Source organism: Bacillus rossius, chromosome 8, assembly GCF_032445375.1.
Source record: "Bacillus rossius redtenbacheri isolate Brsri chromosome 8, Brsri_v3, whole genome shotgun sequence".
Classification (NCBI taxonomy): domain Eukaryota; kingdom Metazoa; phylum Arthropoda; class Insecta; order Phasmatodea; family Bacillidae; genus Bacillus; species Bacillus rossius.
In genome coordinates, this window is record NC_086336.1 from 16904498 (window position 1) to 16931363 (window position 26866).

The 26866-nt window shown below is 38.5% G+C and overlaps 2 protein-coding genes across 3 annotated transcripts in view; one reads left to right on the forward strand and one right to left on the reverse strand.

The window, feature by feature from the left end:
- Positions 1 to 261: 261 nt before the first annotated feature.
- LOC134535538 (transmembrane and ubiquitin-like domain-containing protein 1) lies at positions 262 to 25247 on the reverse strand. 2 transcript variants are annotated; one of them, XM_063374687.1, is made up of 4 exons: positions 24853 to 24946; positions 22426 to 22484; positions 15931 to 16529; positions 262 to 1480 (listed from the first exon to the last, which is right to left on the reverse strand). In XM_063374687.1, exons 3-4 carry the CDS (start codon positions 16509 to 16511, stop codon positions 1084 to 1086), a joined length of 978 nt encoding a protein of 325 aa, XP_063230757.1. In that variant the 5' UTR covers positions 16512 to 16529; positions 22426 to 22484; positions 24853 to 24946; the 3' UTR covers positions 262 to 1083. The 2 variants fall into 2 exon arrangements, with proteins under 2 accessions (XP_063230757.1, XP_063230756.1); XM_063374686.1 differs by lacking the exon at positions 22426 to 22484 and having other exon boundaries at positions 24853 to 25247.
- The window catches only part of LOC134535536 (programmed cell death 6-interacting protein), a 109620-nt gene continuing 107738 nt past the window's right edge, over positions 24985 to 26866 (forward strand). Inside the window, exon 1 of the mRNA XM_063374685.1 lies at positions 24985 to 25504. Within this exon, the coding sequence (XP_063230755.1) occupies positions 25299 to 25504 (206 nt within the window). The 5' untranslated portion in view covers positions 24985 to 25298. The remainder of the gene's footprint in view (positions 25505 to 26866) is intronic.

The window sequence follows — 26866 nt, forward strand, 5'->3', positions numbered from 1 at the left end:
CAGCCCATTTTAACAAAATATTTGACTTTTAAGCCAGAATGCTTTGAAAAAAAAGTCGAAATGTAGTTTGTAGTGATGGAAGGTGAGCAGAAGAAAAACTTTATGGAACATAAAAATCACGATTAAGGAACTTTGCTCACATATATACAGTGTAGTGTGTATTGGCCCTAATTTATGTTTATTTTTGAAGGAAATATGGTAGAAAAAACACTTGGATGTGTTTATTTATTGGAAGAAGCACCGTTAAGACATTTGTCAACATATGCTTCAAAACTTATTTATCTTAAAAATTATATACAAAATGCATTTATAATTAAAATACAAATGACAGATGTTTCTGCACAACAAGATACAAGCCTCTATTCAGTCCCACCTTCACAGGTCATTTCTTCAATGGCCTACATTGTGAAACATGATATCACATTTTTGAGTCAACAAAACAACCAACTTAAATTAACAATTTTTTTATAAATACAACTGTAGTACACCCAGTTTTTATAAAACATAAATACATTCATTTTATAGTTATTTAAAAACCAGTTTGTAGTACCCAGAAGTTATTCCCAACTACTCATCTAGGAGGTACTAAAATGTTTGGCATCCCAGGACAATTTTGGCTTAAAATACTTGTAAAAAAAACTGATAATTGACTGAAAATACATGACATTATATTACTGTCAAAATCAAAAATAATTCTTCTGGTTACATTATAAACGACATACAATTTAAGGTAAAGGTTTCCATTTCAAACTTAAATTTCGTACAAATGGTAGTATCATGGTAACTTAAGAACTAGATGATTTGCTGAAATTGGCAATATCTAGAGTCAATGTCGCCATGAAAAAATACTGTGTAAAAATCAATATTTGAATGTTCAAAGCTTTGCTACGTATTTAGATAGTATCACATATTTTGAAAACACGAAGTAACAAAGTAACGATATCTACAACCAACTGTTTCAATATTAACTTGCATCAAGACAATGCAGCAAATTTCTTTAAATGTTAGTATTTGATATACTGAAGTACAAATTTTTTTTTTGCTGGTGGTCCACAATATCGGTGAGAAAGAAACGGGCGGGGCTCAGGCGCGGCGCCGGACGGCGTCGGGGTCCGGCAGGTAGGTCCCCACGAGCGCCACCGCCAGCACGCCCGACAGCCCCACCAGCGCCACCGTGGTGGTGGCGCTGAACAGCTGGGAGTACTGGTAGCGGCAGTACCAGGCCAGGCCCAGCACCAGGCTCAGGCTGAGGAACAGCAGGTGGCCGAGGTCCCGGTCGCGGGGGGCGTCGCCGCGGGTCTCCACCGAGGCGGGGGCCTGGGCGGCGGGGGGCGTCCTCGGCTGGTGCACCAGGCAGTGCACCACGCAGTTGTCGAACAGGCCGTAGCCCTCCAGCGTCTGGCTGTCGCTGCTCAGCACCTGCCCGTTGTACACCAGCCGCACCAGCTTGTCCGCTGCCAGCTCCAGCCCGAAGTGCCGCCTGGCCAAACCGAACCAAACCCAACGATCCGCTCAAGTCACTGCATTCATTACACACACACTTAGTTATCGGAGTCCATTAGACATATGAAGTCACTTTGCACACAAAATGTCTTGGACATACACCATTGTCAAAATTCAGGATTTAACAAGCATTCATACAAATACTACCACAAACAAACCAATATCAGCCGATAGAGCTTGTCAAAACACGCTTCTTAAACCTCCGTTAGCCGCGGCTCTAATTGCTCAGATTGTTCGCTGCGATCTGACAGATCACATTCGTGAAAACTTGCCTTTTTATTGAAATTTGAGATTAACTAATTCACACCAAGTACATAGAGGCTTTAAGAAATAGAAAGTACATACTAAATAACATTTTCAATGAATTTAATGAAAATTTAAGTGTACAACTTATAAGAACTTTTTTTTGCCTTCTTTTTGGTAAACTAATTTTTTATTTAATAGTAACTTTCATAATGGATGTACATAAAATCATAATAAAAATAAGATAAAACGTAATAGTAAATTTCAGAAAATAGACAAGTATACATATTTTGCAGGGAAAAAACATTGGCAGTAACCAATTAAAAATTGAAAAACGAGGAATATAAAATAAAGCAATAAACCAGCTATAAAAAATTATAATGTCAGTGTAAGTAGGTGTTTTATCAGTCTCTTTCAGTTTCATTAGCACAGGTCGCTTTACATTCTGACTGGCACCCATTTTACCCTGGCATGTTGGGAGGCAAAGTTTGCTGCACATACTGGCAATTAATTGTATTTGGTAAGACACCTTCTCTTTTCGAATTGGTATGTGGCACATGGCAATCGTTTTTCACTGGTCTTAGCAGGCGTTGCAACTTAGGATGTTCTCGCTGTACGTTCTGAGTGAAGTCTTTTCAAACCGAGTGAAATAGTCAACAGAAGTTCAGTATTGGTCATCCTTTTTTGCTGTAGTTGTTCCTGAATTAGTGAAACGGCAAGTTGTCATAGAAAAGCTTTCCTGCCCTTCACTTTATTTTTGTTGTCAGTGAATAAAATTTGACTTTTTAAACCTCCTGTATTCAACATCGAAAAAAAAAAAAAAAAAAACCATTGGCCAACATCAAAATATGTATCACACATCTTATCCACGTATCGACACCACCCTTCATTTGATCAGAATGATGCTGTGGTTGATGTTGGGGACATATGGAACACGTGTAGCTTCTTTCTAAAACTAAAATATGCTTGAACATTGTTCTCTTTTCTTTGATTTGAAAGCTAATAGAATTTGGGGTTTATTCTTTATGAGTGTCCTAACCATATAAAACCTCATAGCTTTCAAATTGTTAAAGGCAACCAGCATTTCATCTAGCATGTGATTTTCCCCAGGATAGTAGAGTATTTTGCAGTTTTCAACATAGCGTTCAAAACACACTCTAATTGCTGCAAGGTGGTTGACTGCTCTTCTTCTTTGTCTTGTTTCCCAGTCATCAAAACAAAGAAAAAGCATGATGAAACAAAATCGTCTCAAGCCCATGGTATGCCTGAAAAGCTCAACCCCTCCATCAGCACTACAGAGCTCTTCTGAATTTAGGTGGCTTGCTCTGTAAACTTCAGCAAGTTACAAAAGCCCTATAAAAGCTTTCAGTTCAGCCATATCTATGACTTTTGTATCCCACTGTCTAGAAAATCTGTTTTGAATTTTTAAAATATATTTATTGGTACATTCTAGAATCATATCCAAAATGTAATTTCAAACAACAGAATCCATGCATCCTGAACAGTTTTCACATTTCTTGCACCACCTTTCTGCCCCAGGAAGGTCCATGATAATTTGTGAATCTCGTCTGCTTGCTTAATTGTAAGAAGTTTTCTTCCATTTTCACATTTCTATGATTTTCCTATTTCTCATTTGGTAGGAAATGAAAAATTTGTTGTCATCATTACATTCATCATCAATGGATACGTCTGAATCCAAGTCACTTTTATGCTCAATATCTTCAAAACGGATTTCTTCATCTGTACCTGTCTCTTCATCAAATGAGTCTCTACTACCATTATCACGATCTTGAATCATACGAAGTGTTTCTTCAACACCTTTCTCGTTATCAAGGAAATACCTCTTATTATGGTCCATGTTGTCTGGAAAAAAAGCCTACATTAGTTGCTGCAATCAGAGAGATCCTAGATGTTATTCCACCAATACCATAACATGTACACAAAAGTAGGCAATGCAAAATGCTACAGCTAATGTAATAATATAAATAAATTAAAAAAACTATCGTTTATATGAAGTAGGTAAAACTTATGATATTGGTCGCAGCCAACTGTCAGAACGAATGTGTCATATGACACGTCCGGGAGGGCGCATGGAGGTTGGAAAAGCACTCAACTCCCGCGTCATCCGTCTGGAAGCTAGTGGGATCAAGAAAGCAGTCGCCAACTGTAGGGAGGGGGAACAAAAAATCCCTATGCAATGTCAGATAGCCCTTGACTAATGAAGGTTTAAACACAATTCTTACTAGAGAATATTGAAGAAATACCGTATTTACTCGCAAATAGGTCGCCATCGCAGATAGGTCGCAGCCCTAATTTGAGGTCTTGAATTTGGTATTTAAGAATCCCCGCATATAGGTCGCACAGGTAATTTAATGACGCGAACGGCCGGCGCGCCGTGCACGAAACAGTTAGCGGGTACTGTAAAAATCCGCTACTACGAGAGCTGATAATGGCGTGATAAATTATTGTAACAAGTACTCGTAATAACCGAATATAGAAAATTGAAGTCAAGTTAGATTCCTGACTTCTTAAAATGTCTTAATTGTAGACTATAACTCAAAAACAGTGCGTTGTTTTGAAAAAATGCACAGAATAAAAGTCGTAAATTTAATTACGAATAAAAAAGGCCTGTTATGATTTTTTATATCTACAGCGGTTTTCGTTTTAAACGTCCGATTGGTCTGACGCGTGAGGAAGTTTCCGACACAGATAAGAGAGTGGCTGGGGAAACCATTGCTTCTCCCCTTCCCTTTTTCTACTTATTTGCCATCCAGGTGCAACATCGCCCTTTGTTTACCTTTTTTTTTGTGTTTACTGCGTGAACATTTTCAACAGTTTTTTTCCGTTCTTCAAAGATGCCATTTAAATCTTTCGTACTTAAGGAAGGGCCAACAAGGAAGCACTCGTAATTACCAGTTTAATTTAGGTAGTATAATTTACGTAGGCACTCTGAAGGTGCATTACAAAACTCGTAACTACGAATGTTTCGCAACAACCAGCACTCGCAGCAATGAGTTGTTACCGTACAATAAATGGAACAGCGGTAAACAAAATGGAACACCCTGCTTTCATGTGGCGTGTGGTCCAGGTTTCACCATATAGGCGCTTATCATTGGTCCGACCTTGAATGGAATGTCCTAATTGGCCGTGTGGGAGGAAGGAATTTAAGCTTCCTGAAGATGCTGTGATGCCATTGTTTTATCTCGTTCAATTGTGTTAAGGTAGTAGAGTGATAACCAGAGTCATTATTTTTTTTTTTAAGTGATTTGCATTATGGAAAAGCGTAATTCATATTCGGCGGCGTACAAGTTGCGAGTGATTGTTTTTGCAGAAGAGAATGGGAATCGGGCTGCGGAACAGGCATTTTCTGTTAGTGAGAAACTTATTCGTGGCTGGAGGAAACAAAAGGACGACTTGAAAAACACTAATTCTATGAGGCCTGAGTTTAGAGGACCGAAACGTGGCAAGTTTCCTGAAGTTGACTTGCAAGTGACTGAGTACATTCGCGAATTACGGAACAATGCCTGCAGCGTTTCGTTAGAAATGATAATGTGCAAGGGGAGAGAGATAGCACGTGCACGGGGCATACCGCACTGCAATTTCAAAGCCAGTCGTGGGTGGGCAACCAGATTCATGCGACGTGAGAATTTTTGTCTTCGAAGGAGAATATCACTCTGCCAAAAATTGCCTAAGGACTTTGAAAACAAAGTGTTAGAATTCCACCACTTCGTTCTGCGGATGCGGCAAACAAATGACTACCTCCTCTCGCAGATTGCAAATGCCGATCAAACGCCAGTTTTTTTCGACATGCCACAGAATACAACAGTCAACAAGAGGGGGCAGTCAAGTGTGACTATCCGCACTACAGGAAATGAAAGAATGCGTTGTACAGTAATGCTGGCAGTGACGGCCGACGGGCGAAAGTTGCCGCCTTATGTAATTTTTAAGCGCAAGACTCTGCCTAAGGGAGAGAAGTTTCCTCCGGGCATTCATGTCCGTGCTCAGGAGAAAGGTTGGATGGACGCTGAGCTCGTAAAGGATTGGCTTAAAACTGTGTGGGAGCGCCGGCCAGGGGGTCTTCTAAAACAAAAGGCCTTGTTGGTGTGGGATAGCTTCCGCGCGCATTTGGTTGAGGGCGTTAAGGCGAAACTGCAAGAGTCAAGGACAGACATTGCAGTTATCCCGGGTGGCCTGACGTCAATGCTACAACCACTTGACGTCTCTGTGAACAAGCCTTTCAAGGGGCAGCTCCGTCGCCTGTATGGGGAGTGGATGGCCAGCAGAACGCAAGAGTTGACGAAAGGCGGGAAACTGAAAAGACCTTCGTTGTCCATGGTGTGCGAATGGATCACGCGGAGTTGGGCTCTCATCATGCCTGATATAGTTGTGAGGAGTTTCAAGAAAACTGGTATCTCCTGCGCGATAGACGGTACTGAAGACGAAGCGATCTGGGAACAAGACGGCAACTCCAACGACGATGTTGATGACCCAGCTGAGTCTAGTGCGTCTGAGTCTGACTCAGATAACGAGTAGATAAACACTTGGTGAGTGTTCAGACTATTATTTTGACTGTGATACTGTGATAATCCTGTAAATAATGACATATTTTTGATTGATTTTTTGCGTATTTTTAATTCATTTTGTGCAATGTTGCCTTTAATTTTTTTGGTGTGTTTGATTTCTTGGTATGAAAATTTGCTTCGTTAATTAACTATGTGTACGTTGTAAATAAATTTGCCTATACCTATATAAACTTATTTTTCGCATTTTAAAGCAAAATATTGCAAAAAATATTCCCCAAAATTTTTTAAAAATTTTTCTTCACATATAGGTCGCACTTCATTTTTTTCCCATCAAATCTGGTAAAATTGCTGCGACCTATATGCGAGTAAATACGGTAATTAAGTGAGTAATCACAAAGAAACAAATAGGATGAAAGCACAATAAGTAATATATCAGACAAATGATGACAACAGGAATGGAAACACTTAACCTACCTTTGACGCAACATAAAACACAGCATCATGAAGACAACAAATTCAGTTAGGTTTCATCAGTGCAAGACAATTCTACAATTAGTACAGCACACATGCAGTCACTTTTATAAACACATGGTCAGAGCCACTGTAGTATTGTGGTTGCATCACTTGCCTCCTACAGAAGGGAATTGTGTTTGAATCATGGAGAGTGGTTAATGTGGTGGATGTTGCAAGGCGCTAATGTATTCATGGATGTTCCTAGAATTTCATTACAGGTAAAGGTGTCATGGGGCAGGGAAAGAGACACATGTACTATATAATTTTGTACTTTTCAACACAGTGTTTGAAAAGCAACTTCAAAAGGAAAGAGTAACCTGCGGAATTTCCTGAAAAAAAAAAGGGGGGAGGGAGGAATTATATCTTGATGGCCTCTATTCTCCCACCAACGTTTCTGGGTTTGATTTCTCCATCATTGTTCCATTGCTACTTCACCTCGTATCATTCTCAATCTTGACCAAATTACAGGTAAACCTGCCGAAAGAGAATATTCCAAGAAAATTTTTACTTCTGCATGCACCTTAGTTTTAATTTTATTACATATTAAAACTGTAAAACTTTTGAACTCTGCTGTAAACATTAAAAATGACTATCTATTTATTGACTGCAGTTCGTGAAACTTCCATAATTTTTGAGCGCACAATGGGATGTAAGTGATTATACACATTTAAAACAGATTGTCTGAAAATTTCAAATGAAATGCATGCTTTGGAAAATACTTTTTGCAAATACTATTTGGGTATAGTGAGTTGTCATTAAACTGGTTTTGAACTGAAAGCAAAGGTAGGTCAATATAAAATAACATGTTATTGTATACTTCAACAGTTATCATCGTGAATGTGAATGTGAATGTGAGTGTGTCAGCATGTGTGTTTATACTCTAAAATTTTTTTACAAATATTTTGTATTGCTGTTCATCTCGTATGATTAGGCCTTCCTTTAAACTTGGAAGGTCTGCCTATGCAATTTATTAGTCCATATTTTTAGTTTTTTTCATATCTCATTCATGTTATAGTAATATATATATGTAAAACAATAAAACAGACACACAAATTATAAGGAACATTTAGTTTGTCTACAATAGAAGCTTATATTTGAAAATGCTTGTAGGACTGCTTTCTAGCACTAACTACAGAAACTAGCTACACTTGTGTTGCTTCAAAGTAACAAATTATTGAAGTTCAATTGTTGTCTGGCTTTTTCAGCTACACAATTAATTTTTTTTATATTGTAGAGTCATAATTAGACTCCTTTTTTTTTCCTTCAAACAATTGAACATAATATAGTTATGTAAGGTCTTTGGTGCACCTAGTGGGTCGTCCGTGTAGCCCCACCCGGTAGCTCCCTGTACGCCATTGGCTAGTGGTCGCCGCACGACGCAAAACTGTGGCGTCGGCGAGGTGCCGGGAGGAGTCGGGAGGAGGCAGCCACTGAGGGAGGACGGACTTGCGCTCATGACGCCTCGCTCGAGGGTGGACCCACAGTCGCGCGACACGCGGTGTTTGTGTGTAGGAGTAATACTAATACAGGGTTCAAAAGCACGTTATGCGCATTATTATTAACTCGCCTTCGGTAATTCCCGATAAACGGCACCCCCCCCTCCCCTTGTCTGTTGGGAGCGGGCGGTACACCAGGGGCACAGTGACCAGGACCCGTCGACGGCAGCGAAGATCAGCAGTTACAGTTTGGTGTCAGAAGTGGGATACCACCGCCTCGTGCTATCGTTTATCGGGTTGCAGGAAGTTGTGTTGCGCATCCGCGCCGTGCTGTATAAGGAAGATGTCCGTGTTTCGGTTCGGGTACTAGTGAATGCAAGTACTGTATGTGGGCGTGGACGTGGCCGTGCAAGAGCCTATGTTACCGTGCCGCGAGACAGCCGTCGCCGGCCGTTCCCTGGCTGTCGCGCCGTGCATGCATCCGTCCGGCCGCCGTGCAAGCTGGCTATCGCGCGCGCGCTCAGGTTGCATCCTGTCGCACTACGCGAGACTCGCCGCGCTGCAGAGCTAGAGTCCAACCGCGCCCGGCTTCACCACGTGCGGTGCATCCGCGAACACCATGACCAATTCATGCAGTCTGGATCTCGACATCGCTGGAATGAGGTGAGGTATTCTTTCCTGATATACTCTACAAATTAGTTACCATGGTGTCAACCGTGCAGCTGGAAGGCCGCGAGCTTGATCTGCAAGCCGCCCTGAATTTGTTAATGTCCCGCCTTGAACACCTAGAGCGTGAAAATTCAGAACTGAGGAGAAACACCACAAGTACACCCGTGACTGTAAGTGAAAATAATCAGGAAATGTCTCAGTCTGTTTCTGCACCTGTACGAAACTTCACTCTATTGCCCACGATCCCAATATTCAGTGGTAGGCCGGAAAATAATGTTAAAATATTCTTCATTAAAATCGAGCAAGCTGCCAAGGTGTGTGGCTGGTCGGAAAGTGAGATGCTCGCCTTCGTGAAGCTCAGGCTTGCAGGTGAAGCTTTAGATTTTGTTCTTGCTGACAGTGCATGTCAAGAAGCTGCCGCTTTTGAAGAGCTTAAAAAAACACCTTTTGGGAAGCACACGACTCGTTTCTATCGCGAACAATTGAGCCATCTCAAAATCTCCAACCATGAATCCATTGAACAGTTTGCTGACCGGATACGCAAAATAAATGCTAACACATATGAATTAGGTTCTAATGACGAAAGAAACAAAGCCATTAAACACGAGGCTGACCAGAGAGCTCTGGATGCTTTCCTGAATGGTTTAAAGGGTGAGGTAGGCAAGTTTACACGTATTTCTTGCCCACAAACATTAAAAGAGGCAGTTGAGTCCGCGATTAATGTAGTTGAAGCAGATAAAACGCCCTGGTAAAGAGCCCGAGAACACCGGTAAGTCGGTACTTGCCTTGAACCAAGTAGGGGGGAAATGCTTCTTCTGCAACAAAGTAGGTCACAAGCTGAAAGATTGCCGCAAGAGGGCGAAAGCATGCTTTGGTTGCGGGAAGTCAGGACACCTGGTGAGGGAGTGTCCTAACAAAGGGATGATGGCCACTAAGCCAAACTCTCCTGTGCATGAAAAGGGTAAGTTAAACACTTACAGGACTGGACTAGCCACTAGTCCCAGTCCTCAGTGAATTGTATACCCGTGACAGTGTCTGACAATGACTTAGAGGATTTGACAGTAGTTGTGAGTTATGGAGGTAGACCACTCAAGTTGTTAATAGATACTGGCGCTCAAGTATCACTTATGTGGCAACATGTCAGAGATGCAGCTATGACGAATCTTGGGAAGCCTAAATTTTGTATTTCAGGCCTTTCGGGTCACAAGCTGAAGAACTTGGGAGTCACGACTGTTACTGTACAGTTGGGTAAACTATCATATGAGATGATTGTACAAGTCGTCCAGAACAACTGCAAACGTTATGATGGGATTATCGGGCTAGATTTCTTGACACTTCACCGAGCAACTATAGATGTAGCAAAACAGAGTCTGACGCTGGGAAACAAATTGTACTCCCTGGGTCAGCGTTCTGATGAGCAGACAGTACGTGTAAAGGACTGTTACTTGGGAGTGATCAACCCATCTGGTCCAGAACTACTTACACCGTCCCCAGTACATCTAGCAGCTGCCGAGAAATTACCGCCAGGTACAGGAAAACTTGTCCGTGTGATGGTCCCTCTCCCTAATGTTCGTAGAGGAGATAACTGTACCCTGCTATCAGAACCTGTTGAGGGTTGCGATGTGTTGAATAATCAGCATTGCTATGTGGCTAGAAGCATTATGTACTACAGTTAATGCTCAGGAAGGAAAAGTAGAAGCGCTAGTGAACATGGTGAACATGAGTCGTGCTGAGGTAGAAATTCCTCGAGGTACCCAGGTAGTAGTAGTAGAGCTGCTGAATGAAGAAGCCACCATGTCTTGTTCCCGTGATGCAGACGATCCAGTCGTCATAGAAGGCATGAATGAGTCGAAGTTTCCGCGAGTTTGGAAATTATGTGGTCGAGTTAAAGCTCACAAAGCAGGAGATTTTTTCAGTAAGTTAAGTCATTTGTCAGGTGAAAATGCAGAAATGGAAGAACAGAACGTGTACATAGGACCATTGCTAAAATGATTAGCCATTATGTCAGTACCTGTCATGATGACTGGGATGTCTATTTGACATATGTGTGTGCCGCGTACAACAGCCAAGTGCACACCAGCACTCAGTTAAGCCCATACGAGGTAGTCCATGGAATGAAGATGTCCACTCCTTATGAGCACCTGACTGTACCTCCGTCAGTTGGCAACAGCCATGTCGCCGAGTTCGCAAGAAAACTGCGCGACGTGTGGAAAGCAGTGAAGCAGCGCAACCACACCGCATTCTTACAGCAAGCTACGCAGTACAACAAGAAGGCAGTGCCAGGGAAGTACAGGATTGGCGATCTCGTGTTCCTGAGCATACCGGCATTAAAGAAGAACCAGGTGAAGAAATTTCAGCAAGCGTGGAAAGACCCATATCCAGTCATTGAGGTGTGTTCGCCAGTGACCCTCAAGCTGCAGCTGCCTTTCCGCTCTATCACCGTTCACGTTAATCGAGTGAAGCCGTACACACTACACAGGTACAGCCATTCCACCTTCTGCGTCTGTCGACCACGACCGTCCGAGAGGAAGACTTCGGAAACAACCACCAGCAGCACCTGCAGTCAAGAAGCCACAACCTCCTGCTGCAGACGCCGTTGCTGTGCCCAGGCAACGCCAAGCAACATCGAAGGTACCCTCCCATAAGCCACCACCATCACCGGTGAGACCGCCCATCCCCTACAACCTGCGAAGACGTCCGTGAAATGATATCTGTGTGTGCTGTGCTGAGTAACATCTTTATCTTTTGTTTTGTCTTAGCAGTGGAAATCCAAGTGCGTCAGTCTAATGTGCGTATTGTGTTTGAACGTCATAGTGATGTAATCGTGTCAGACAGTGAGTATCTAGTTGTAGTTAATTTTAATATTTCTGCCTTATCTCAGGAGTGTAAGCTGTTAGGTGACATGTTAGACCTAGTTTATAGTATACACCAAAATGAGTCCCGGAATAATGATAGTAGTTATGACAATAATTTTTATCTTGCATTGTCCCAATTGCGTGGTGCCTATGATTATTTCAAAGCAGAAGTTAATAGCTTCACCTATTTGCTTCCAGAGGACAATACTCAAGTCAGGAAGAAAAGAGGATTGTTTAACCTAGGTGGTAAAGCTTTAAAAGCTATGTTCGGCACTGCAACTTCTGCTGATATTGAGCATTTGAGTAAGCTCCTCAATAATGTTGATTCAAATTCTAAGAGTCTAGCTTCTGATGTATCTAATAATGTAATTCTTCTGAGACATCTAGAAAAGCACATTGTAGATAACACCCAGATTGTTAGAAAAATCGCGACAGATTATGTAAGTCACTATGAGAATTGGTACCAGAATATTAGTAGTAATGTAGAAAAATTGTTGCAAAATGCATTTGTCATGCATTCTAGGATAGATTTGCAGGGTATATTGTTGCGTGCTAGCGAGGCACTTACTAATGCACGTTTTGAATCTAGCAATTTACGTCAAGCTATTGAGAACAGCGTTAATCATAAGCTTAGTAGTGCGCTCATTAAGCCAAGTATGTTTATAGACATTTTGACCTTGATAAGTGATAGCCTAACTCTACCTATTCACATGATCGCAACCGTGGAAGCAGGTAATTTGCATATTTATTATGGGTTGTCAACAGTTCAAGCAGTGGTTCATGATGAATTATATGAGTTACACCCTTATCCTGTATTTGTCCGTAATTTAAGGCAACATGCTGAATTCGTCACACATGATTTTTTGTTAAGCTCTGATAGAAATTACTACAGTTTGCTCAACTGTCATAGCCTAGAAAACTGCCGAACACATGGTGTTACCCTATGTAAAAGCGAATTTGTGTTGTACGACCGGAGTGAGCCATCCTGTGAAACTTGTTTGTTCCTAGGCAAGAATGTAACTACCTTGTGCCCTGTCAACATTGTGAAATTGTCAAAACCTTTCTTTAAAAGAGCTCACTCTACTTGGTTATTTGCAGTAACTGATCCAGTTGATATTACTTTTGTATGTAAAAGTGCTAAGTTGACCTGGCCTCCCATAAGTAAAACCATATTTGGTAATGGAATGATAGAGAATGCTTCTCACTGTGATTTGATGTCAAACCGTTTTAAAGCTCTTGCCACGATAACTGATGTAATGCATTGGAATGTCACTTATCCTGTTTTGCATATACCAGACCTCAGGGTAGAGGTCACAGCATAAAAAATATTTGGTTGGTTACCAATAGATACCTCAGAAGACAAAAACCTGCTGTCAGAAATTGACGAGTATTTACAGAGTAATGAATATAGTGTACCGTATAGTCGAATTATGCATCTAGTACATAAGCCTGAGTCCAGTGTAGCTGGTACCCTCAGTATTATCAGTGTATGCTTAGTGGGTTTAATTAGTATTACAGTAGTTATCCTGTTTGTGGTGTTTAAAAGGTGCTACTTGGCTAAACTAGTGAAAGATTGTTCCACAGACTTAAAAGAAGTGACTGCGTCGGAAGTAAAGGTTGTATGGCCCCATGCCAGAGAGCCAAGTGTGGCAGAACAATAGAACCATTGTTCATATGTGGTACTTGTACTGTATGTCGTGTATTGTATGTTGGCGTGAGTGTCGCTGTGGGCTCCACTCTTCGAAGGGGAGAGTGATTGTAAGGTCTTTGGTGCACCTAGTGGGTCATCCGTGTAGCCCCACCCGGTAGCTCCCTGCACGCCATTGGCTAGTGGTCGCTGCATGACGCAAAACTGTGGCGTCGGCGAGGTGCCGGGAGGAGTCGGGAGGAGGCAGCCACTGAGGGAGGACGGACTTGCGCTCATGACGCCTCGCTCGAGGGTGGACCCACAGTCGCGCGACACGCGGTGTTTGTGTGTAGGAGTAATACTAATACAGGGTTCAAAAGCACGTTATGCGCATTATTATTAACTCGCCTTCGGTAATTCCCGATAAACAGCACACCCCCCTCCCCTTGTCTGTTGGGAGCGGGTGGTACACCAGGGGCGGTGGGTGGAACAACGGAGGAGGGAGTGGCTTGCTTATGTAGGGCCAGAGAGCGTACTCACACGAGGGGGAGGGGGGGGGGCGATGGCAGCGGTGGACACATGAGGAGGCAGCAGTGGACACATGAGGAGGTGCAATGGTACAGTGCAGAAGGTGCAGTGACAGACCCATGAGATAGTTCTGTATCAGACCCACGAGGGGAGAGTGGCTGATACGTGTGGAGGTAGAGTGGCTAACCCACTATGGGGAGTGGCAAACACGTAATAGAGGGTGAGTGGTACACATATGTAGAGGGACAGTTGGTGGACCCTCGAAAAGGAACAGAGGTTAAACCACTAGGAATGGCAGTGGTGGATTCATGTATGTTAACTTATAAGTAAAATGTAATTGTATATTATTATTTTTTTTTTTGGTGAAATTGTATATTTTGTTGTTTTTTTTGTGAAACTTTATATATGTGTGTGTGTGTATGTATATGTGTATATATATATATATATATATATATATATATATATATATATATATATTTCCCCCTATATGTACTTGACATGTATCATACCCCAGAAATGGGGTCAAAGGATATGAAAATAAATAAATAAAAAAAAAAAAGGGAGGACAGTGGCGGAACAGTGTAAGAACATTCAGTTTGCTTTTGATTAATTATTTGATTTTTACCTCAAAGAAAATAGGTCTAAATGCATTTTTCTCCTCATTCTGGATTTGAAGTCCTATAGAGCTGAAATTTTGTGATTGGGTGTGATGGAAGTTTTTGAAATTTCATCTCTTAAATGGTTTAAATGTTTTTTAGGGCACACCACAGCAATTTCTGATTTTCAATATATTTTTTGGAGAACCTGGAGGAATGGATCTGTTATAAAAGTTCAGTTTGAGATTATGATTAACAATTAGGACCAGGTATATTTATAAAGGCTAACTAACAAAGCTTAATTGTACACACTCACCGACTAATCACTGCACATCTATAAAAAATTGTTAAATTGTTAACATAGGTACAAAGGTTCATCACATGTCATAAATCAGCTCTAGGAAAGTGTATTTCCCACCTTAAATGTATAATGAGCAATGCTAGAGTGTTATACTTTTAAAATTCTATTGCAAACACTGCTAAATCAGCTAATCTAAATTAATAAAACAAAGAGTTTGTCCGTCTGTAGTTTGTGTAACTTGGATAAGGTGAAGCCTAGAGCCATGAAATTCAATATGTAGCTTCTCCAGGGGGAGGCCTGTTTGTTACTCAAAGAAATTTTTTCAAAATGTGATTTTTTGACAATGTTTTTCAAATAATTCCTTGAAAAGGTTATTTAGTTACTGATGCTTTCTTGGTCTCCTGGCAACAGCCATTACAGTGTTGATATGTATTTAATCCACTTTTAGATCTTAATCCAGTATTTCTGTAATTAATTACCTTTGATGTCATTTTGACACAGTAGTGATTAAATAAATGTACATTTGAAGGCCCTAAGAAACTGGTGAATCCAAGATGGTGGCTTTGGTTATTTTTATCATCCAAATATCTTAGTTCAAAATTTTTTTTTACAAGTAGATTTTCAAATTTTAATTTAAATTGTTTTCCCGTTGATGTGTGAAGTCCAAAATGAGAGGCATGAATAATGAGCAGTGACAGTGTGTTCTGCCTGTGGACTTCCATAGCAAAGCACGGATATATCGGCTAGTACCTAAAGGAACGAAAAAAGAAATCATCCCTATTTCACTTAACGTCATCTTCATACCATCCATAATGACTCTGCCTCAGGCAAGATGCAACATGTGAATTTTATTATTGCTCAAAGTGGGTCAATTAAGTGCTGAGCCTATGTAAAATGCATGCAAACTCAACAAAAAAATGAATTTTTAAATTATTTTGGTTTGTTTCAGTGACATCAAAGTTATTGGAGACAAATACAATCAACATCACAGATTAAGGAAACTGGGAGAAGGAATCTGCCACGGAGTTGTTGGGAAATGATCCCAGCATTTGCGTAGAGTGATCGTGGGAAACCACGGAAAACGTAAACCAGGATGAATGACGTGGGACTGAGCCAGCAGCTACGAGACAACTTGCCTCTTGAAGTCTCCCAGCGGCTCGGCCAGCCTACCCTCCACAAGTTTCTGGTCGTCATTCAGGTACTTGAGGCGGATGCGTATGTTGCCCATCTCCGACGAGGGCTCCTCGAGATGTTCCGACTCGGCTTCCGGCGCGTCGCCGTCGGCTTCCTCACGGTCGCTTCCCGCCGGCTGCGTCTCCGGCCGGAGGGAGGGAGCCTCGTCTCCGCGGGTGAAGATCATGTTGGGGCTGCGCACCAGCCGCGTGGTGAACGCCTGCTCCACGCAGGTCCCCTCCGGCACGCCCTCCGCGCCCTCGCCGGCCTTACTGCACGTCGCACACGGCTCCTCCGCACTCGGCCGGCTCTCGCTGCCGCCGGCGTCCTGCAGCGAGCTCATGTTGGCCGCCTCCAGGAGGCGCCGGGGGGACTCCATGCGTCGCTGGAACCGCCTCCTCCTCCTCTGCACTATGAGCACCGTGCGGAAGAACGGCTGCTCCATGATGTGCGTGGACCGCCATGCTATCAGTGTCACCACGATCACAACAACAGCAAAGAAAAATTGTGTCACCTCATCTCCGATTCCTTCGATTATAGTCATCTCTTCTTTGTTTCTTACCTGAAACCATGCACAAACAAACATATCAGCTGGTTGCTATAAATGGAACAATTCAAATCTTTTGGAACCCACAAATGAACACATATTTAAATTTCAAACAGTTACATAACATAAAGAATCTTTAATTTCATCTTCCAAACAAACAAAGTTAAATATTTGTTCCCCTCAAATATTTATTTATTCCAAACATATGACATGGTGTAGTTTTATAATTAAGAAAAAAGGTGTAATTTTTCAATTAGTGCAGATTTTGTAGTGTAACCTTACAACTGCATAAATTTCTTTCGAAAGCGGGTTGGGGGAGGCGGTGGGTACATACACAGGAATTTTTTTAGACAGAACAGAATGAAGTTATGTTTACTAAAGAAAAACATTTTTGACTTTCTAAAATTTGTAAAGGTGGCAATTTGATAACTATTTCAAACAGCTGAAGTATTAGATTCTGAAGCGTGCAAAGAATTAGGAAGAGTTTTCAGCGTACCTCTAAGATGTCTACCGAGAGAAAGCTGAGCTTGCTATACTCCCCTAACAACCAAGTTTTCTTTACTAACATTCACTTATAAATATACCCAGTGGCAGATACAGAAATTTATTTCGGGAGAGAATTTTTTTTTTAATATATAAAAAACCAAACAACAACACACTTTTATCCATAAAAAGGTGTTTCAACATGCCTTTATGAATTGGGTTTCCATGTGTTGTAATACCTCACCTTGAATTACCAAAATAACATACTACCGTAACTGAGATTTTACATATTTTTTCATAACTTCTGAGGGGTGGGGTTGGGTATTTACCTCTCCCCCTTGCACCCAGAACTGAGTGTGCCCTTAATGAGTTATGTTGCTATAGCACCTAACACAAAAAAATCAAATAGGTATTTTTTTTAAATTTTAATTTTACTGGCTAACAACTGTTGCCAATGGTCAGAACTTACAACCCATACCTGGTATTGTTAGTTTGGTGCTTATTTTATGCTTTAAGTTTTGTGAGTAATTTCAACAAATCTGCAATTCTGGTTATTTTATAAATTGATTGCAGTCTGGTGATGAAGTCACATTTCACACATGTGGAAAATTCAACAAGCACAATATTCATATCTGGGAACAGTGGAAGTTTCACAAAATTGACAAACCTGAACATAATTCACCAAAAATACATTTTGTACCATCTCCTAGTCTGCTACATATTTATTATCCAAAATATCTGTCAACGGCAATACATTTATGTACATGCTAACAACATGGTTTATGCCACAGCTGGAGAATGACCATGTTTACTTCATGTATCAGCTGAATGAAACCAACGTCACTGCCAAAACAATACAATGTTTGGAAGAAGGTGCATCACGATTGAATTTCACTCTGAATGGACATTGCGCTGTTATCACTGATTTAGGTTTTGCAAACTCAAGAACAAAGAATGCCTTCTGTTGAGGAGTCGCCATTTTGACTGTCAAAAACAACTGAACGTCTTTGGGAGACTGATGCACCTGGCGTGATCATGTGGCAACCATCTGAAACTCAGAAACCTTACCTTTCAAACAGCCACTCCCTCATTCTGATTCATAGATTTACTTACAAAATATTTGATCATGGAATCGGTTCATTCTTTTTGAATCACCTGGTAGTTGATGACAAAGCTTACTCTGCCGCTCCACTGGGTAACTCAGTGGGTATGGGCATTGCTTCACCGATCCTGTCTAGTTTGAAATTTGAGTTGAGCTTCATACCCTTCTGGGCTTGCTGAGGATGATGATACATGATGTGGGTGTGTTGTTAGTAGTAAAGGCCGTGCTGTGTTGCGGCCAAGTACCTTGTTGTTTACTAAAGGGATTCAGTTGAGGTGGCTAACATGACTGACAATCATCTTCGAAAGCTGAACATCTGGGTGGCCCTGTTGTTGAGACCTATGTCCTGCATCATTTCTTCTTCCTTGTTTGTCAGAATCGCTCTCCTCATCCCGTCGCTGTCTACCCCACCATGCTTTTGATATTCTATGTGGTGGGCTATTAGTGTGTTCCTGATAGTACTACTGGTCTTGGTTTTTCCATAAAAAGTCTCTTTTCCTTGCCATTTCCATCTGTAGGTGTTGAAGTTGGCAGTCTTAGGCTCTTGCTGTCGGTGGTTACCTGTCTGGTAAAACTATTGGTTTCTGGGCAGGTTACTGTATAGTGGTTGATTCCTCAACTGGTTTGTATGTTCACCAGACTCCTGAAATGCTGAATCTTACTTATCCACTCTAAACAATAAAAGGAGAGGTGTTGTTCTCTAAATTCAGTGATGCAATTGTGGTTTCTTCCCAATAAGTGCACCTGGTAACAAATTGGTAGTTGTGACAAAATCATCGCCTCAAATTTGTCATCACCAAAAGGAGTTATGAGCGATTTGTTCTTTCATGGTTCGTAGCATTCTGTATGAATTTGTGCCCTCAAATTCCCCTCGATTTTTAAGTTCCAGTATTGCTGTGGGAACATACACTGGAATGAAGCAAAATCATTGATTGTACTACTTCCCACCAATAAAATGCATTGTGTTTTAAACATTTTTTGCATATTCATCAAGTTGCTTCAGAAATTTTACTGGATTTTCATGTGAAGATGCTGAAAACATGGGTATCGCCTCTTCCCTAATTTCTCATACCTTTTCATTGATAACCTCACTAGCCACTGTCTCGCAGTTTGATTGAGCTTGGACTAGGCTAACTTCTATCACGTTCACCATGGTTGTTATCACGTTCATCTCAGTAGTTATCCCATCTTAAACTTGATTTAAATCCTGCCAATTCTTTTCATGATTTAACAACTTCATGAAACTCATTTCTTACCTGCCGCAATTGTGTGACAGTCTTTAGCTTGTGTTCATTTCGATGGTTATTTAGTGAACATACTTTATCCTGCACTTTCGCTAATTCTTCACCCTGCTCATGAAACTTCTGTTCAACCAATGTTGTGATCTGAGTTTCCTTCTCCTCAAACCTATTATTCAACCTGGTACCTATCTAATGTTTCAATCTGCATCTGTACACCACTCCTTTGCACCTCTATCTATGTATCTTTGCCCTGTACTTCCAGCTTCATTATTATCAGCTATATGGATACATTAAAATCCATGGGGTTATTAGCTTTATTTCCAGCACCAGAACAGACGGTTTTGCCAGAACAGGCATCATCGCTTCATAGGTATAATACCTGCTAATTCCCTATGGTTGGCGGCCCTCACTGTCATATTTTCTTTACTATTGGGCTCATCCGACCTGTCACTACACTCCTCAATGTTCTCTTTCCCCCTCTTGAACACATAATAATCTGTTTGATTTGTCCCGCAAGAAATATGGTGACTGATCTCCTTCCTCATTTTTCTTAGTTATGGTAAATTACTTATCAGAAACACTACAAACTTCTCTTTCTGGGCCCCTCGTTTGTTGCACAACTGCAATAATGTTACTATCTCTCATATATGTACAGTCATGTACAACTCACACATCCACCCATAAATCCATGCACCTTTTTAATTTTATGAATCATTAAGTAACCATTATTTACTGTGTCACTTGTGTAAAATTTAAAGTACTGTACATACCTTGCTTGAAACAATTGGAAACATGTACCTATACTTGGTTACAATAGTTTATTTAAAATACATTAAGTACGTTTGATATAGTGAAACTTAAATCATGTTAATATGAGAAGAAACCATAACAATGCATTCTTGGTATACTAATTAGTGAACAGAAAGAATACTAGCAGTTTTAATGCAACAGTGTTGCCATTTACATGTAACAAAGTATGAATTACTTTATGACCAAAGTTTCATTACAGTAGATGGATGTGATATATATTTCAAATATTGCCACTGACAATGCACATGAATAGTCTTCAAAAAACAAAAATTAGGACCACTGGTTTTCTTAAATTTGTAGATGATATCTGATAAACAAATAATATAATTGTCTTTCAAATTAAGTGTTTTGGAAAAGATAATATAATTGTCTTTCAAATTAAGTGTTTTGGAAAAATACATAACATATATCATAGGCATGAAAAGTATCTAATTCCCAGTCACTGGCATCGAGAAACAAAACAATTTACATGTTTCTGTAAGAATTGTGTTCTTACAATACTTTCATCTCATCCATTCTACAGTTTAAAAGAGTTTATGGAATATAGGATACTGCAGAAAGGGAAGAGGCATTTTGGGAAACCATCACTGAATGTGGATTTTAAGTTAATTAAGAAGCCATTGTGCTTTAGCGTAGCAACTTGGGAAACCTAAGATACACACCAGTCCCTTCTGAAGCCTGAACAGTTCCAAAGTTCACCAAAGTTCACCGCTTGCTCGTGCAACTTCGGTAGAGCATAATATGGAATTAAACACAAGGGAAAGATGTCAATATCATCTTTCATGGACTTAAATGATCAAGAAATTAGAGACTCGCCGAGCTACTTAAAAAATGCTTAAAAATAATATGAACAGTTGATTATGTTAAGTTAGCTACATTACAAATACTATAAAATACTGTAGCTATATACTAACCTAACAAACCATCCAATATTTTAAACTTTTTATATTTAGCTTACCTAACCTACTAGCCAACCATTGTCATTACATCACAAATTTGTAAGTACATACTAACATTTTGTATTTTTTTTTTTAAATTTTCAGTAATGTGGTTTTCCTTCAAAATTACCAATGTTAACCAATCTGCATAAAACTCCTAACCAAATACCCTGAAAATATAATTAAAAGTTTTAATTCTAGATGTGTTGATTTTAGGTAAACAGATAGAAAAAAACTAGAAAAAAAAACCTAATGCACATGATCACGATCTCAGAATGAACTGTTGTGAATCCAAGGTTTCCTGCATGGGTTTGTGTGTGTGTGTGTGTTTTGGAATACTTTATTCAATAGATATATTTTATTAATAATGAAAATAGTTAATATTACATGTTAACGCATGTTTCAAGTGGGCTCCGCACCTCTATACTGCTAGAAAACATCCCTATCAAGGGTTGACGCTTTGGTTTGAATGCACAGTGGTAAATATGTAGAGTAGCAGTATTTGCGGAAGAAAAATGCTAAAAATCCGAAAATACTTTTATTATATGCTCTTTCACTTCCTCTTTTCAAAACAACCGGCGGAGATAAGAAATTCCAAATACTTTAGGAGATATCGAATTTTTTAATTTTCATAGTTGGGCGATATTTGTTAAAAAAAAATTTAAAAATTCCGAAAATTCTTTTATTCTATGCTCTTTAACAGCCTCTTTTCATTAAACCCGGTGGAGATAAGAAATTACAACTACCTACTTTAGGAGATATCAAATTTTTAAATTTTCATCACAATACCTGTGCATTCATGCGGCCACCATTGTTTCTTTTGTTGCGCAAGTAATAAGTAAAAAAAAAATTACGTGAGTTCCTACTGTTTATCATGGTAAATATGTAGTGTACGGATTATCGTCGAAATTTTTTTTTAAAAATCTGAAATAACTTTCATTATATGCTCTTTTACGTCCTCTTTTCATTACAGCCTACAGAGATAAGAAATTCCAATTACTTTTGGAGATATTGCCGTTCTTATTTTGTAATACAAGACCTATGTAATCATTCAATCATTGCCATTTTATATTTTGCAGTGTGTGCGTGAATGCCTAAATAACAGAAATTTTCCATTAGGTAAGGTTAGTTACATTATAAATACTTCAAAATAAACGGAAATTAAAAATAATATCAATTAATTTGACTTGTTGTATAGTTTTAAGTATTTATAATGTAGCTGACCTGACCTAACAAACCGGGACAAAGGATGAACAGTAGGAACTCATGTAATTTTCTTTTTACTTATTACTTGCGCAACAAATAAAACATTAAAATTTGAAACGTTAAAAACTCACCTAAGTTAGATGCGGGAACAATTCCTTTGCCATTAGTAGAAAATGATTTAGTCATTCACCTATGTCGCGAAAAAAAAAATCATACTCGTAAACAAACAACAATGGTCGAAGCCGTATGAGTGCACAAGATGAAAATTAAAAAATTCGATATCTCCTAAAGTATTTGGAATTTCTTATCTCCGCCGGGTTTAATGAAAAGAGTAAGTTAAAGAGCACAGAATTTAAGTAATTTCGGAATTTTTAACTTTTTTTGACAAATATCGCCCAAATATGAAAATTAAAAAATTTGTTATCTCCTTAAGTATTTGGAATGTGAAAGAGCATATAATAAGAGTATTTTCGGATTTTTAGCATTTTTTTCGCAAATACCGCTACTCTACATATTTACCAATATTTTTTAATAATATTTAACTTCTACTGTGTTACAAAATCCAAACACAAAATATATACTTTTTTATACATGGAAAATCACATAACCTGCAATTAAATAAAAGCCAAAAATGGCGGGAGCACATCCATGCACAAGAATTGTATTATAACCTATAAACTATAATATCTCATAAACTAGTGGCAGTTTATCAACCATGTTTTCAGTACTGATAAAACACCATTCACAAAAAGCAGCGACATAAGAATTTTACTTCAAAATTCGATTTATAAATTTTTTTAGAAGAGTATATATCTTTTAGAAAAATAACTTTCTTTTTCAGAGGCACCCTTTTTCTTAACAATCACCAACTTTGTTATTCTTTTGCCGATATTAGTTGTTTAATAATGTTCATTGTTTACATTATCATTAAGTTGAAAACTGTCACACTAAATGTGAAGATTATAAATTAATTTTTAATAGTTCCCTTTAAACACACAAATAAAATTGGTAAATATGTATTGTACGGATTAGCGCCAAAAAAAATCTTACAAATATGAAATAACTTTCATTATATGCTATCTTACGTCCTCTTTTCAGAACCGCCTGCGGAGATAAAAAATTCCAAATACTTTTGGAGATATGGCCGTTATTATTTTGCTATACCAGACGTGTGTAATAATTTGACCGTCGCCATTTTATATTTTGCCGTGTGCGCGTGAATGTCTAAATAACATAAATTTTCCATTAGGTAAGGTTAGTTACATTATAAATACTTCAAAATAAACGGAAATTAAAAATAATATCAATTTATTTTACATGTTGTATAGTTTTAAGTATTTATAATGTAACTGACCTGACCTAACAAAATGGGACAAAGGTAGATTAGGTCAGGTCAGCTACATTATAAATACTTTGAAACTGAACAGACATTAAAAATAATAAAATTAATTTTATTGGTTGTTTAGTTTTAAAGTATTTATAATGTAGCTGACCTGACCTAACAAACCGGGAAAAAGGATGAACAGAATAAACTCACGTAAGTTTCTTTTTACATGATGTATTCGTTTACGTGAGAGTCCTTAAGATCCACATAAAGTTCTGCCATTCCCGATTACACCCGAATATTCACCTTCGGCCAACCTCGGGATTTATTTATTTTTGCGCAGGAAAAATGAATTGAAATATTAAAAGTGGTCGGATAGGTTAGCTACATTAAAACACTTTAAAACCATTTGGATGGTTAGTTAGGTTAGTATAGCTACATTAAAATAAACAGAGAAATATTAATAAATAAACCCGAGGTTGGCCGAAGGTGAATTGTTCGGGTGTAATCGGGAATGGCAGAACTCTATGTGCATCTTAGGTTTCTCCGTTCGGGAACATCGCAAAAAAAAAAAAAATGATACTTGTAAACAAGCAACCGTTATCGCCGCACGAGTGCACAGGATGAAAATTAAAAAATTCGATATCTCCAAAAGTATTTGGAATTTCTTATCTCAGCCAGGTTTAATTAAAAGAGGAAGTTTAAGAGCACAGAATAAAGGTATTTTCGGATTTTTAAATTTTTTTTAAAAAAAAATCGCCAAAAAATGAAGATTAAAAAATTCGATATCTCCTAAAGTAATTGGAATTTTTTATCTCCGCAGGCGGTTCTGAAGAGAGTACGTAAGATAGCATATAATGAAAGTTATTTCATATTTGTACGATTTTTTTTGGCGCTAATCCGTTTAATACATATTTACCAAAAAATTATTACTGTTCACCCATCACCCAGACTTTAGGCACTAGTGGTATTGCAAAACAACAGTAATGTTTGGGAGTTTATGATACCATAAATTTTAACAAATAAAAGGATCTTAAAACTTTCAACTTGGTTCTACACACTTAACATATGAAATCTTTGAGGAAAATAATAGAATGTGTGTCACAACCAACAGACCTCGTTTGCACGATCTCTCTACAAGGAACAACAGTTCCCTAAAATTCCATTCTCCAATTAAACCATGTTAAAATTTACTTGCAAAGATGATAAATTGTTATAAAATACGCATACTTACTGTTTATGCTAACACTATCAATGTCATTTGATATTGTTAAAGGTAACCTTGAATCAAAACATTCAGCAGCCAGCAACACCAGAGAATCTCTGAGCAAAACCCACAGAAAACAAAAGAATCACCCATGGCTGCAAAAATAACAGATTTAAATATTTATAGTTGTAAACGAAACTTCTCCAATCCGCACAATAATTTGAGTATTAAAAACCAGGTCTACAACAATATAATATACACTTTCTGTGAAATTGAATTATTTTGTGAATAAATTATAAATTTTATAGTTTTAATCATATTGTTCAATTATAAAATTGCCCCAGATGACATCATTTTCAGACTTGTCATCATGGGATGGGTCGTCAACAAAAGGCTTGCGGCTAATGGAGAATGACTTTTAGAGAAACAACGTTTCTTTAGGATATTAAAGCTTATAAAGATTTTTCGACGAAATGGCTGATCTCTTGGCAGTGCCACTCAAAAAACCTTCCGATGTCGATATTGTAAAACCACTTACTAATGTGATTTCAGCTTCTTACAGCACTGCGGATAAACCTCAAGATTTTAGTGAAGCAATAAATGAATTTAGTAAACTCCGTAATAATGCTATCTGGAGAGTTTTTGAGAAGTATGAAAGTTCGTTGGAAGTCATATACAGGTAAGGTTAATGTATTTTATGGAATAAAACGATTTACCATGGTATTGAGGAGTTACATTCCGTGATGCTATTATGCGTACGATTGCTTGCTAAACAAAAAGTCATAAACTTGATTGGTATTGTTTCTGCCAAATCACATAAATAAAATTTGGAACATTATAATTACGGTCAGTATTAAATCCTACTTTTCTGAAATAAACGGATTTACAAAATTTACAAGAAAACAGTTAATTGAATTAACTATTACGCTTGCAATTGGGCTTTTCACCCGTTAAGGAGACCTCGGTAAATATGTAGTTGGGCGGTATTTGCGAAAAAAAATGTTAAAAATCCGAAAATACTTTTATTCTTTGCTCTTTAACTTCCTCTTTTCATTAAAAGCGGCGGAGGTAAGAAATTCCAAATACTTTAGGAGATATAGAATTTTCGGTAAATATTTACTTGGGCGGTATTTCCGAAAAAAAATGTTAAAAATCCGAAAATACCTTTATATAATGCTCTTCAACTTCCTCTTTTCATTAAAAGCGGCGGAGATTAGAAATTCCAAATACTTTAGGAGATATCGAATTTTTAAATTTCTTCATATGTAGTTGAGCGGTATTTGCGAAAAAAAAAATGTTAAAAATCCGAAAATACCTTTATTATATGCTCTTCAACTTCCTCTTTTCATTAAAAGCGGCGGAGATTAGAAATTCCAAATACTTTAGGAGATATCGAATTTTTAAATTTCAGCACAAAACCAGCGCATTCCTGTGGCGTGCGTGGACCATTGTTTCTTGTTTACGTACGAGTATTTCTTTTTATTGGATAATGATGTCACGTGATTGTTCGTGATAGGCCAGAATTCAAATTAACTAATACGTGATTATTTAGTTCAATTATTGTTTAAAACAGTGTTTAATTACCGCCTCCAACTTAGGTGAGTTTTTAACGTTTCTAATTTTAAAGTCTTATTTGTTATTTTGATATTGTTGCGCAAGTAATAAGTAACAAAAAAATTTACCTCAGTTGTTACTGTACATCCTTTGTTACGGGTTTGTTAGGTAAGGTCAGTTACATTATAAATAATTTAAAACTAAGGAATAATTAAAATTAATTCACATTATTTTTAATATCACCTTAGTTTGAAAGTATTTATAATGTAACTGACCTGACCTAATCGACCATTTTAGTTTACTGTTCACCCTTTGTCCGGGTTTGTTTGGTCAGGTCAGTTACATTATAAATATTTTAAAACTAAACAGCCATTAAAATTAATTCACAAAATAATTTTTAATGTCGGCTTAGTTTGAAAGTATTAATAATGTAACTGACCTGACCTAATCAACCATTTTATTAATTACGCATTCACGATTCACGTAT

Excerpts from the sequence above, each read along its gene's own strand:
- LOC134535538 (XM_063374686.1), bottom strand. The coding sequence starts at position 16,511 with ATGACTATAATCGAAGGAATCGGAGATGAGGTGACACAATTTTTCTTT. Across the intron at positions 1,481-15,930 it reads CCGCTGGGAGACTTCAAGAG|GCGGCACTTCGGGCTGGAGC; the intron begins GCAAGTTGTCTC and ends CGGTTTGGCCAG.